At 40.3% G+C, this 11,876-nt stretch overlaps 1 protein-coding gene across 1 annotated transcript in view; it reads right to left on the bottom strand.

Annotated features, from left to right (window-relative positions):
* The window catches only part of LOC139728024 (low-density lipoprotein receptor-related protein 1-like), a 232,661-nt gene that overhangs the window by 67,162 nt on the left and 153,623 nt on the right, over window positions 1-11,876 (bottom strand). Inside the window, exons 30-42 of the mRNA XM_071638990.1 lie at window positions 11,514-11,758; window positions 10,425-10,547; window positions 9,424-9,648; window positions 7,893-8,070; window positions 7,274-7,383; window positions 6,282-6,436; window positions 5,313-5,442; window positions 4,722-4,853; window positions 3,839-3,982; window positions 2,591-2,725; window positions 1,774-1,903; window positions 1,163-1,444; window positions 602-726 (exon numbers count right to left, since the gene is read on the bottom strand). Of these exons, the coding sequence (XP_071495091.1) occupies window positions 602-726; window positions 1,163-1,444; window positions 1,774-1,903; window positions 2,591-2,725; window positions 3,839-3,982; window positions 4,722-4,853; window positions 5,313-5,442; window positions 6,282-6,436; window positions 7,274-7,383; window positions 7,893-8,070; window positions 9,424-9,648; window positions 10,425-10,547; window positions 11,514-11,758 (2,114 nt within the window). The remainder of the gene's footprint in view (window positions 1-601; window positions 727-1,162; window positions 1,445-1,773; window positions 1,904-2,590; window positions 2,726-3,838; window positions 3,983-4,721; window positions 4,854-5,312; window positions 5,443-6,281; window positions 6,437-7,273; window positions 7,384-7,892; window positions 8,071-9,423; window positions 9,649-10,424; window positions 10,548-11,513; window positions 11,759-11,876) is intronic.

Raw genomic sequence — 11,876 nt, 5'->3', positions numbered from 1 at the left:
AGTATATTTTAGGTGGAGTTACACAAGACCACTGCCTTCATTTTGATGTTGATACCATTCTGCTACAAAAGGCATGTTGTTGCAATCACAAGGAAAACACTGTGCCTTAATAATTTCCCAATAGGCAAAAGTGACAATGACAAAATCGGAGACAAGCCTAGGGGATTTTCAACAAAGGGCAAGAGTAAGAGAGGATAATTAAAATGGTGATATGAAAATTTGCAACGTGCCAGTACCCATCATGAATAGAATTCATGGTGCCAAGACAGACAGATAGAAAACACCTATGAAGAGAGATATGGGAGAAGGGGATGACAGAACCACGTTTTGAGTAATATCTGAAATCACTTTTAAATGAGAGGACACATTATGAATGTCTCGTGGGAGTTTATTCGACAGGAATAGAAAGGGCACAGGTGAGGGACAGTGACCATTGTTTTTCCTGTTTTCATTACTCTATTTGTCCAGGTATGCAACAAGATGTGAACATGAAATAAAAATATCAGCAAAATCATGACAAAGTGAAATAAAAGTCTGTCCTCATCATAGCAAAAAGCAAACAAGCAAACAAACCCAAATCAATGGTATATGAGATACTTATCTGGTTGTCTCTTGGTGCTGTAGACATGAATGTCCTTGATGGATAGACCGACATTGGTCAGCATATTGGTCGCATTCCTCTGGCCGTGTTTGGGGATCCGCTTGATAGAACCAAAACCTGATGTCCTGCCGGTAGGAATCCATTTCGAAAGATGATTAATATCTGGCTCAGGAGTTTGGGACAATCTTACATACTAAGTGAAAATCTTCGAAAGTCTTACAACATCAGAGCTTTTCAAATACACAGGTTTTCTTACCATTCTAATGACTCTTTTATACTGAAAGTAGTATATCTTAATGCAGAACATGCTGCGCAGTACAACGTGTATGAATGCAATAATTGCTCTAAGCACCGTCTTGCATTCTTTTTTTTTTTGGGGGGGGGGGGGGGTGGGGGAATAACATGTTCTAGGAATTGTAGGTACTTCATGGGTCACAATACATCACTGAAACCTAAATTCACAAATGTACATTTCAAGATTATGAATCCTGATGGTACAATATACTTGTATGAACAGGTTTTCTGAAATGTTGTGAAACATGGCAAAATGGATATACCGACCTGTCTGTGAAGTAGAGATAGTTCCCACTCAGCGTTATAGCAAAAGGGTCGCTGATGTCGCTTGTTTCTCGGAAGATGTCCTCCCGTCTCCCACCATTGAAGTCGACCCTGCCGATGTTGTCCTCCCGTGCATCACACCAGTACAGCATGTCCTCCTGGAAGTCGATGACCAGGCCGTTGGGCCACTTGATGTCCTCCTGGACGATGATCGTGCGCTCCTTGCCGTTGAGCAGTGACCGCTCAATCTTGTGGTCCACGCCCCAGTCGGCCCAAAAGAGGTAACTAGCGAGGGGCAGAGAGGGAGGGATAGAGTCAGGATGCAGGACTGTGTATCTTACACACCTGACTACAAGCTATGACACAGCAGCATGCAGTGTTTACAGGAATGATAGATCATGCGGACAGAGTAAGATACTTGTGGGAACAATGCATAGAATTCTTGCAGTAATTGCTCTTAAGATGATATGAAAAACTTTTATTGATAAGCATCATGAGCTTGATAAATTTTGGCTGGCATAAGATGTCAAGCAGATTACCTTTACTGTTGACATAAGGAGGTGAATCAGAAATGTGGTGATCAACCAAAAGGATTAAATCTTTTTCTCCCTCACCCCTGCACAGGATGGACAACGATGGCCCTGGGCTTGTCCAGTCCGTCTGAGATGAGAACATATCGGTACTGCCCGTTGGTCCTCGACACTTCTATTACATCATTTCTTTGATCGGTCCAGTAAATGTTACCTGTGGGAGACAGCGGCAAGATAGTATCAGCCATGGAAGAGAGCTAGAAGGTCTCTGAGCAATGAATAAGTACCCTCAGCATCAGTAATATGTTGTATATTAATGACTCTGTCTCTGAACCCCTTCCATTAACCCCTTCCAAAAATGTAGACAAGAGTGTCTGCGTTGGTGGCCAAAATTCATGTTTATTTGTGTTATGCTGGTCAAAAAAAATTACTTTGATCAAATGATTTATAGAGTACGTATTTTCTATTAATGTCTATCTTTTTCTTTATCAAAACTACATGCATTTTTGTCTAATTTACCATTTTCATCTAATTTACCATCTCAACGTTTCATTATGCATGTTCCTATCATACCAAGGAGTATGTATGAACATGCTTTTGGGTTGAACAAGCTTACTGAATAGTCTAGATAGAGTTGGTACTTTTCAAGACCACACACACATCTAAGAAAGAATACATATTGTATCAAGAAACCACTCACCATTAAACGTTCTACCACCATGGAAACCTTCAAAGAATATAAACCTCATCTGTAGATTAAAAACCTATCTCAACTAAGAGGATTTTACCACTAGCCAGGTTGTCAAGGACATACATACCCTTTTACAGAGTTTCCTGCCAAATGGGCCGGAAGCAGCATAGAATATTATCAAACTGAACAGAGTTTGAGTGGCAATCTCACCAGCAATCCAGTCCACAGCTATGCCCTCAATCCTGCTGTTGGAGGCTGTCAGTAGCACCTGTCTCTCGGTGTGGTCTCGCTTGATGCGATTCAAGGTGTAGACAGCAGTGTCCACCCAGTAGATGAAGTTCTCATCTATCGCCATGGAAACAACAATATCATTCAGGTGTGAGTTTCTTCAATTTGTCTCCCTCTATCAATTAAATTTGTTAAGATCGCAACTGCTGATCTACAAATTAACAAACAAGTCAGAAAAAAGGAACCAGTGGGACTCAAACCTATCATCTACTGCTTTCCGGGCAGCGACACTTCCACCAGGCTGTCCCTGGTTGCCGGCAGTGACACGATGAACATGGAACAAATACTCAAGCTCCGAAATTACTACATTGTTATGTTAAGTAGTCCAAGGCGGACATATTAAATGAAAGAAAGATATCATTCAGAGGGGTGACAATTTTCTTTTAATTATTTTTATTTCTATTTTTATTTCCATTATCTCTTTTTTTTTTTGGTAGAGGGAGACAAATTGAAGAAACTCACACCTGAATCTTCACCCCTCTGAATAATATCTTTCTTTCATTTAACAATATCATTATTGAAAGAGAATGTATAGAGACACCAACTATGCCTGTCATCTCTCTGTAGACTACTCTCAAAATGACAATTTATCAGAACAGAATAAACATGACTATTTAAACCAAGTATGCACTGACTGCCTGTCTTCAATATCCCTTTTTTGCATCCCCGCATTATCTCTTTACACACCTGGTTTGACAGTGCAAGACTGAATGCATTTTCTCGTACATCATAAAGATTCTATGAATCCCCATATGCAAATTCAAATCTCATTATCCAAGGCTGACATATTTTCTACAACCAACTTGTTATATCTATCTAATCTATGAGCAGCTTTAACAAGATCTGATGGATTGCATAATTTTGATATTGATTAAACAACCTGGTAAATACAGAATTGATCCAAACCATGACACACAAATGACTCCTTGAAGCATACATATCTCTAAGAAGTATTTTGAATTGATCTAGCATTTGGTAAGCTCAGAGTACAATGGCTACAGAACAATTCATTCACAATCTTCTGACACTGACAGAGTTTGTCTATGGAGTCATGATACATCACTACCAGTTGGCATCTGAGAGCAGAAAGAGTTAAACATAGGACACTGCAAAGAAGACAAAGAAGAGAAAAAGAGAGTTCAAGGAGAAAGAGAGAGATAGAGGTCTCACCAGCTTGGAAGTCGATAGCGACAGACAGCATGTGACCAGTGATAGGGGTGAGCATGTCTTTGCCATCGTTGCCTCGTGATGGTTCCCTGAGGGACAGGCCTCGGATGGTGTCATCACTGGAGTACAGTAAAAACTCACTCACTCCTGCAGAGAAAATCCACGTTACATCCATATCACAAAAGGTTTGCCATTGCTGCCATCCAGAACATTGCACAGAACATTTTCTCTGTGCACTTCAGGTTGTCATTAATGCTACTACTGAACATTATATCTTGATATGCAATATGTTTCATTCACTTTTCTTGACATGTTATGAGGCTATAAGGACATAAATAAATGGATTGCATACAATCATGGGCCGCACTTGAGTGCTCAAAAGCAACCAAAGTGAACTAATCAAAATGCATATCGTATCATGCCATGCCAGACTCGGAACTTTTAAGCGCTCTGTGGAAAAAAGTGTACCTCAGGTGTTAATTTTAGATGAGGCCACACATTTTGTAGCAACAGGGTCATGCACCTGGTGCACTTTGTAGCTCCTTTTATACAGGTGTCTCAAACAAAGCAATCAACTCTCTGCGTTATGACATATGTGCATATAACTAGCGTTCTTCTTGCGCTAACTTCTTGTGCCAACTTCTCGAGCCACCTTCTCGTACTATTATGGTACACTTTTGGAGCACATTGTAAAGTAGTCCACTTTTGGCTTGGTATACAGGTAGTACAGTACGGTACATTTTGGGAGCATCAGAGCATTCCTCTGGCACAAGTATGGTATGGAATGCTTTAGGACAGCACCCAATCCCACTCATCATGGAATGTTTGGAGAGCTCTGTAACTTCCTTATCTATCTGAAAACTATCAAGTGAAAGATAGAAGTCACCTTCACACGTGGTCGTCATATTCTTAGATGTGATATAGCCGGCGGTGCAGGCACACTTTCTCCCGTTGTTAGGTAGAGGAAGACACAGCTGCTGACAGCCCCCATTCTGGTCCTTGCAGCCATTTTCACCACCTACTTCCAAATACAAGCCACACACACCTTGGTATGAGTTACACTCCAAACTATATGGACAATTGTTGCATGGTCATGCATTCCTTCAATATTAACATTCTCCTCATTACCATTAAGTAACTCTAAACATGCCAGAGAGATGTATTTGTAAAGATGTTCGTGCCATTTTATAGTTGTAAGTAATAATTGCAGCACCTACTGTATTTTACCTCAAGAATTAGACAGTACACCAGAATCTACTTATCAACTAAGCCTGCTCTTCTCGATGTAATTACTTTCAAATAATTGTTCTAATCTAATTTTCAGTTTTTCATTTTATATACATTCAAGTGAAATGTTCCAGATTTATGTCATAATTACAAGTACATTGTATATGTTGAATGAAATCAAATAACACATACAACACAGCATTTAAAATATCATGGTTTGGTGATAGTAAGAAAGATGAGGAAGGTTTACTTTGTGAGGTGAGGTTATACATGAACATCTCCATCACGCCTGGTGTGTTTCCGCGCAAGACGTTCACGTTGGTAGGATCATCCTTTTCCACGTACTTGATGGAGCCAACACCATTCTCTGCCCAAAACACCTGCAAAGACACATAGGATCGTTACATAGTCAGTATCCATTGAAACACAAACAAAACAAGGGAATTGTGGGTAAAATTTGCAGTGCTATGGGTGGGAGAGTGTTTGTTTCAAATCTCTTAAATTTTTCATAAAACTGTTCTTCCCTTGTTTGTTAATTCCTACACAGGGATCTACTATATTCTTGTTTGAATAACAATATCGGACTACTCTGCATGATTGTGACAAAGACAAATTTGCAACTCCCCTCCCCCAGGAGAATTGTGCCCCTTGGAGTCCTCAGGTAGGGAATGGCATCTATTTGTATAGATACATATTTTATCACCCTGGCAATAATACCTGCCAAGTTTGGTGAACATCTTACCATGAGTTTTCAAAAAGATGAAAATGTGAAAATTGGCCGCTAGTTGGCTTCACCCCTTTTTGACCATGCATTCTCAAGAAGAAGATGAAAGATGAAAATGTACAATTTAGACCCCAATTTGGACCCCCAGCTCAAAGGAGGGGGGCACCCCTGAATCTTCCATGAACAGACTTGAAACTAGAGTCATCAATGTACTTGCTCATACTATTAACTCAGCTCTATCACTTCTGGTTCTGATCCTATCCCCATGGGATGCTACCTGCCAAATTATGAGGTTTTCATTAAGAAGACAAAGATTTAAAAAGTTTACACACAATGATAGACAACGCATAATGGATGTGGGATGATCAGTGATCGTAATAGCTCTCTTGAGCCTGTTGGCTCAGGTGTGGTGAACCAAAAAGGAATGGAGTTTAACAAAAAGTACATGGGTGATTTCGTTGAAGAGCACATGGGTCATTAATCAGCAGGACTCACTCGGTCATTGGTCACTGTGATGGCCGTAGGGTCAGCGGCACTCTCCAGCTGTAGGAAGACCTGGATGTTGCTTCCATTCAAATTGCTGTTCTTAATGACCCGTAGGCCAGCATCTGTCCAGTAAAGCTGTTGTTTGCTGCGGTCAATGGCCAGACCTATAGGGGGCAAGGAACAGGGGGGAAGGTTAATACATTGCACACAGTCATAGCACAAACCTTACAAACTAATATCACATTTCATTTCCACCCTCCGTAGTAAACATAATTTTCATATCTATAGTACAGATACACAATTTGAAGTTACTGGCTTTTCCATTATAAATGAAGTGAAAAAGAAGCATCAAATTTGAAACAGTAGAAAAGCACTCAGAGAGCACAGACCTCCGCCAAGCAGCTAAGTTCCACCCACACGGGCATGCTGAAAATAAGTCAAATTTCCCAAAATAGAAGCCTTCTGTTTATGAAATCAGCTTCCAGCTGCACGGCGCTCACCTGAGCAGAGCACGCACTTTAGAGCGCATAAGTAAACCTCAAATACGCATGCCCCTAACTCTCAAGTTCACTAAACCTATCTGCAAAAACACCTTCAAAAATCTATAAAAATTCCTGGATCACTACCAAAATTAAATCACTTGTTCCTTATATCATTATCAACTTTTCCTGCAAGTTTTCTCCAAATCCATCCACAACTTTTTGAGTTATTTTGCACACAAACAAACAAACAAACCGATGTTGATGAAAACATAACTTCCTTCCTTGGCGGAGGTAATAAATACAACCATTAATGGATCCAAATCAAACATTGAGGATTTCAAAGCTTTTCCTATTTAGTAGACCTATACTTACTCATTAGTAGTATGCAACATCTATGCTTTTGTGTGTGTGTATGTGCATGTGTGTGGTTTTCTGCGATTAAAAACAAAACCCTGCCTCCTTCCATTGTCATTTTTGCGTATGTCTGACAAAAGTTTGACAGCAAGGGTGCATCTTAACCTGTTGGTTGGAGTAAGTTTCCTCCAGTGACAATCGATGTCTGGTTAGTCCCGTCCATGCGAGCTTGCTCAATGGTAGGCATCTCTTCCCCATTGATCCAGTACATCATACTAGCAGAGGACAAAGTAATGAAGAAAATATACATGGCATTGTCAATCAAAGATATCATGATCACAACCAAATGTATTGCATTTGTGAATTAGCGAACTTTTTCCCTTATCACTTGTTTGCACATCCAATGGAATACACTGTATAAGTGTATGTATATAAAGTAGAATTACATACCACAAGCCCAAAAGATCACATGCTTTAATTTTCACGCCAGTTTGGTGTTGCGCAAAGTGCATGAAAATTTCCACACCACAAAAATGTCCACTAGCTTCACCGGAAGATAGTAGGTCATTGATGAGGAGAATCTGTGCTCTGCGTAAGTTTTATGGCTCATAGAAAATGTAACACTAATTCCATCTGACAATCACCGAATGCTACAGATTTTACCCAGCTTCATAGAAACAATCTCAGGGTGAGGAAGGTGACGAGGAGAAGCTCTTTGGAGGTGGACTGCTCAGTCACCCCACTGAAGGCGGACTACTCACCCCACTGAAGGCGGACTACTCACCCTACTGTAGGCTCGATGACGATGCTCCTGGGGTTGGTGAGGTTGAGGTTGTCAATCTCGTTCTGGAAACTCCCGTCCAGCCTGGCTATCTTGATGACACTCTTGTTGGGCGAGACGTTTGTCCAGTACATGTTCCTTGAGACCCAGTCTATGGCCAGGTTGTAGGCATTAGGAATCCCTGGAAACACAGAATGGCAGGAGTAAGAAAACTGTAAAACCACAGACATTGTTGTGTGCATGAAACCTTTGCAAATTTTGAGAGGAGCCAAGATTCGTGAAAGTTCTTGTCTACACAATACACTGAATGCCAGTGGCAATTCGTGAAGGTTTATTGGTGCAAAAAAAGGCCAATCAACTCAAATTCGCAAAATTTTCATGGCCTGATAAAGGCTTTAGGCTCCAATTCACAAATGTTTCTGGTCTTACATTGAAAACTGCATTTCTTCTTGTCTGTGGGAGCAGGGGGAGGTCAAACTAATTGAACTTGTACAGATGGATTCAATATTTGTCCAATATGTTACATGTAACGGACATGTAATGTTAATTGAATTGCTAAACAAATCTGACCATGTATTTACAGAGAAGATAAAATTGTAAATAATGAACTGCATTGTATGAGGTCCCCATTTCATATTGTAATCTCCTCAGGTGTCCACTAGGATCATTTCTGCAACTTGAGTGGGAAGTTCTGTGAGAAGTTTTGTGAGAAGTTTTGCAAAAAGTTTTTGAGAAGTTTGTGGTCATATTGGCCAAACTTCAGGAAGTCAAACTTCCAGAAGTTTTGCCAGTGTGACTGTGGCTTACCCAACCCCAACCAAACCCCACAGCACTGTACACACTGTCCAAAGTCCCTGGTAGAAGAAGGGTTAAATGAGCCCAAGCTGTCTGAAGGGTGTTACCTCCAATGGTCAGCTGTTTCTGCAGCATCACAGGTTAGGCCCAGATGGCATCATGACACCACACCACTAACTTCCACCACACCACTAACTTCCACTTTGAGGCCATCTTCTCTATCTCTCCCACTCTTGCGCTCTATATGTCTCCCGCTGAGATTTTTTTTTCTTGCTTGAGAATTGAATTACATGTAGCAGTCTCCAGCCCAACATTATGTACAGCTGTATGCTGTTGTTGTTGTTATAGATAGAAAGAGACAAAAATAATGGGACCCTATAAAAAATGATTTGCCCCAGACAATACTGACATAAAATCAGATCATAACAAATCAAACTCGTGATGTGCATTAGGTGCAAATAATATTGTGCCCATGTTCGCAAAATCACAGTTTCCCATTTGCTGGAGGGCTCAGGCAGGAGAATCTCCTGTTTAACCCGCTGAGGACGAGCGGATTTTGCTTTAACACGCAATTTCCATAGACACCTGCACAAGTATACTTTGGACTCGTCTTCAATGGGTTAAAAGATGCTTTAGGTTGCAGTCTCTGCCTGGTAGGAGGATAACATAAGGTGAGTTGTACGAGATCGCAACATGTTCTTTGCTGACATTGTTTGATAGAACAATTCAATGCAGTTACCTTCAATGACTGTCTCTATAGCTGTCCCATTGATGTAAGCCCTGTTAATGCTCTTCCGAGAGAGATCAGTCCAGTAGATGCGATTCTCAACGGTGTCATGATCTATTGACGAGGCATTGGCTACAGTGGGTATTGTGAGGGCAGGAATCACGTTGTAGTAACCATCATCCACATCAACTCCTCTGATGTCAGTTTGACGGGAGATGACGAAGAAAACTGTGTCATCTGTCAAAAAAAAAAAGGAGAGAGAAAATGACAGTACATTTATAAAGTGTTAAGTCAATGTTCAACTCTTTTATGTGCAATGGTGGAAACCCACTGTGTGCCACACTATTCTGAGACACCAACGTAGTCTTGCTTTGAGAAAACATTTTGTTTTTCAAATCTATGTAACTTATAATAATTGATCTCTGTTAAGTTGGATATGAAGTGAGCAAAGTCGTAGAGAAAATGCCAAACTTTGCTTTGACGTAAATTTTATGACAAATCTATGACTCTTTTTCTTTCAAATGTCCAGTAGCTACATTACTGCAAAAGCATGACTTTTGCATACAAAACGGTTACAGAAACTTGTAATTTACTCACAAATCAAATAGGGAACACCGCTAAAAAGTCAATAATCATATAAAATGCAAGCTATACATGGGAAAAACGGCATTGCGAGAAACGCTTCGATTGTGCTGTGGCATTTGGTGATTTATCGATCGGTTTGGGTTAAAGAGTTAGAGAGTTAAAGCCACTGGTCCCACAGTTGCTTGCTTGAAAACATATCTTGGCTCTGTAGAAGTCACATAAAACAAGTCATAATTCAAATTCAAAATTCACTTTGAGTTGGCTGAATGTTTGAGTACCTGATCCATCTCACTCATAAAACAGAGTCCTAACACACTCTCATGCCAAGAAGTTTTCCCCCTGCACGCAGGAGAAATGATAAGCTACTCTTGCCACACTTTCCTGATGGTTCCCTGGCATACTCAGGGATGGCTTTCTGGCATACTCACTGACGCACGTCTTTCCGTTTGAATGAAGCTTCTTGAGGTGAGGGCAGGCACACGCTGTCTCATTTCCGTTCAGCAAGCACAGGTCGGAGCAGCCCCCATTATCCACGGCACAGGGGTTGGGTTCTGTAAAGGTAACAAGACCAGTGTATCAATAAAATCAGCAACTGAAACACAAACCTGACATATTCACGCCAGACTTGTCAAGTGTTGTAATATGTTCACATTGTTGCAGCTACAGGTGTTGGCATTGGTGTGGACGTCACAAGCTTGATATCATACCTGCTTCCTTGAGGAATGGTTGTAGACAAATGAACCTATTCTGGACAAGCTGCCAGTATACTGCATATGCAATATATTTAGTGAGTCAAATTCGCAAATGTGCAGTACAGCAATGAACAGCGAATCTACAAATGCACATCACATTCATTTTAGGATCAGAGCTTAATTTTTGTGTGTTTCAAAAATTCACAAATAGATAAGAAAGATGGATGCCCTTCTAATCTGCACTAAGTCAAAAAGACATACATAAAACAAAGAAACTTTGATCTTATTCAATATGTTGTCAATTTCAGAATCAATGATAAATTTAGGCCCGTAAAGGGATGATAAAGTATTGGTTGACCTGAGGATTCAGTTTTCAACTTTCTGCAAGATAGGAATTGTTAAAGAGCATACAATTCTAGAGGAATTCAAACTTTATTTGATGAAAATCGGGTTTGAAATGACTGAGATACCCCAAAACCAAATAAAATAAGGCAAGCCCACCTTTTACAAGGATCACTTTGTGTTTTTGATATCTCAGCCCTCTCAAAGCCAATATTCATCAAGTAAGCTTTGAATTTCTTATAGAATGATATGCTCTTTCATATTTCATAACAGGTTACTTAATTACAATATCTCAAGAAATCATCATCGAAAAATGTTGGAAACCTAAAGCCCCATCTCAACTGAAACTGAGTCAGCCCTTTAAGAGGCCCTTCAAATACAACAAAGGAAACAGATAAATGACAATTTTGTACTCTAATGAAATACAATGAATATCAAAAATTTCTGATGCATTTGTGAGAAAACTTGTACATAAGGACTCACTCTGTGGTTGTCTGTAGGGATGGTAGACGTGGATATCAAACGGCTGGGTGCTCGTCTTCTGAATCGGACTCACGTCGGAGCCGTTGAACTTGTTGGCCTGGTACACAGAATTGGTCCGCCAGTCAGTCCAAAAGACGCTCCCTTCAAAGACGGAGATGGCGAAGGGATGGAAAAGGGTATTGTGGCCACGCAAAACGGTGAACAGGTTGGAGCCGTCATAATTGGCCGCCTGGATACCATCCGACCTATCAAGCACATATTGAAGGTCAAATATTCAATTAAACTTACTTATTTATGCAACTTTTCATGTTACAAAAATTGAAAGGATATACACTGGTCATGAAGAACAAAATGCATAATAAA

This window comes from Diadema antillarum, unplaced genomic scaffold (assembly GCF_040938485.1).
Source record: "Diadema antillarum isolate AM-2024a unplaced genomic scaffold, OU_Dant_1.0 seq00000161_RagTag, whole genome shotgun sequence".
In the NCBI taxonomy this organism is placed as follows: Eukaryota; Metazoa; Echinodermata; class Echinoidea; order Diadematoida; family Diadematidae; genus Diadema; species Diadema antillarum.
Note: the sequence above shows the minus strand (reverse complement) of the source record. Positions and strands in the feature narration are given on the sequence as shown.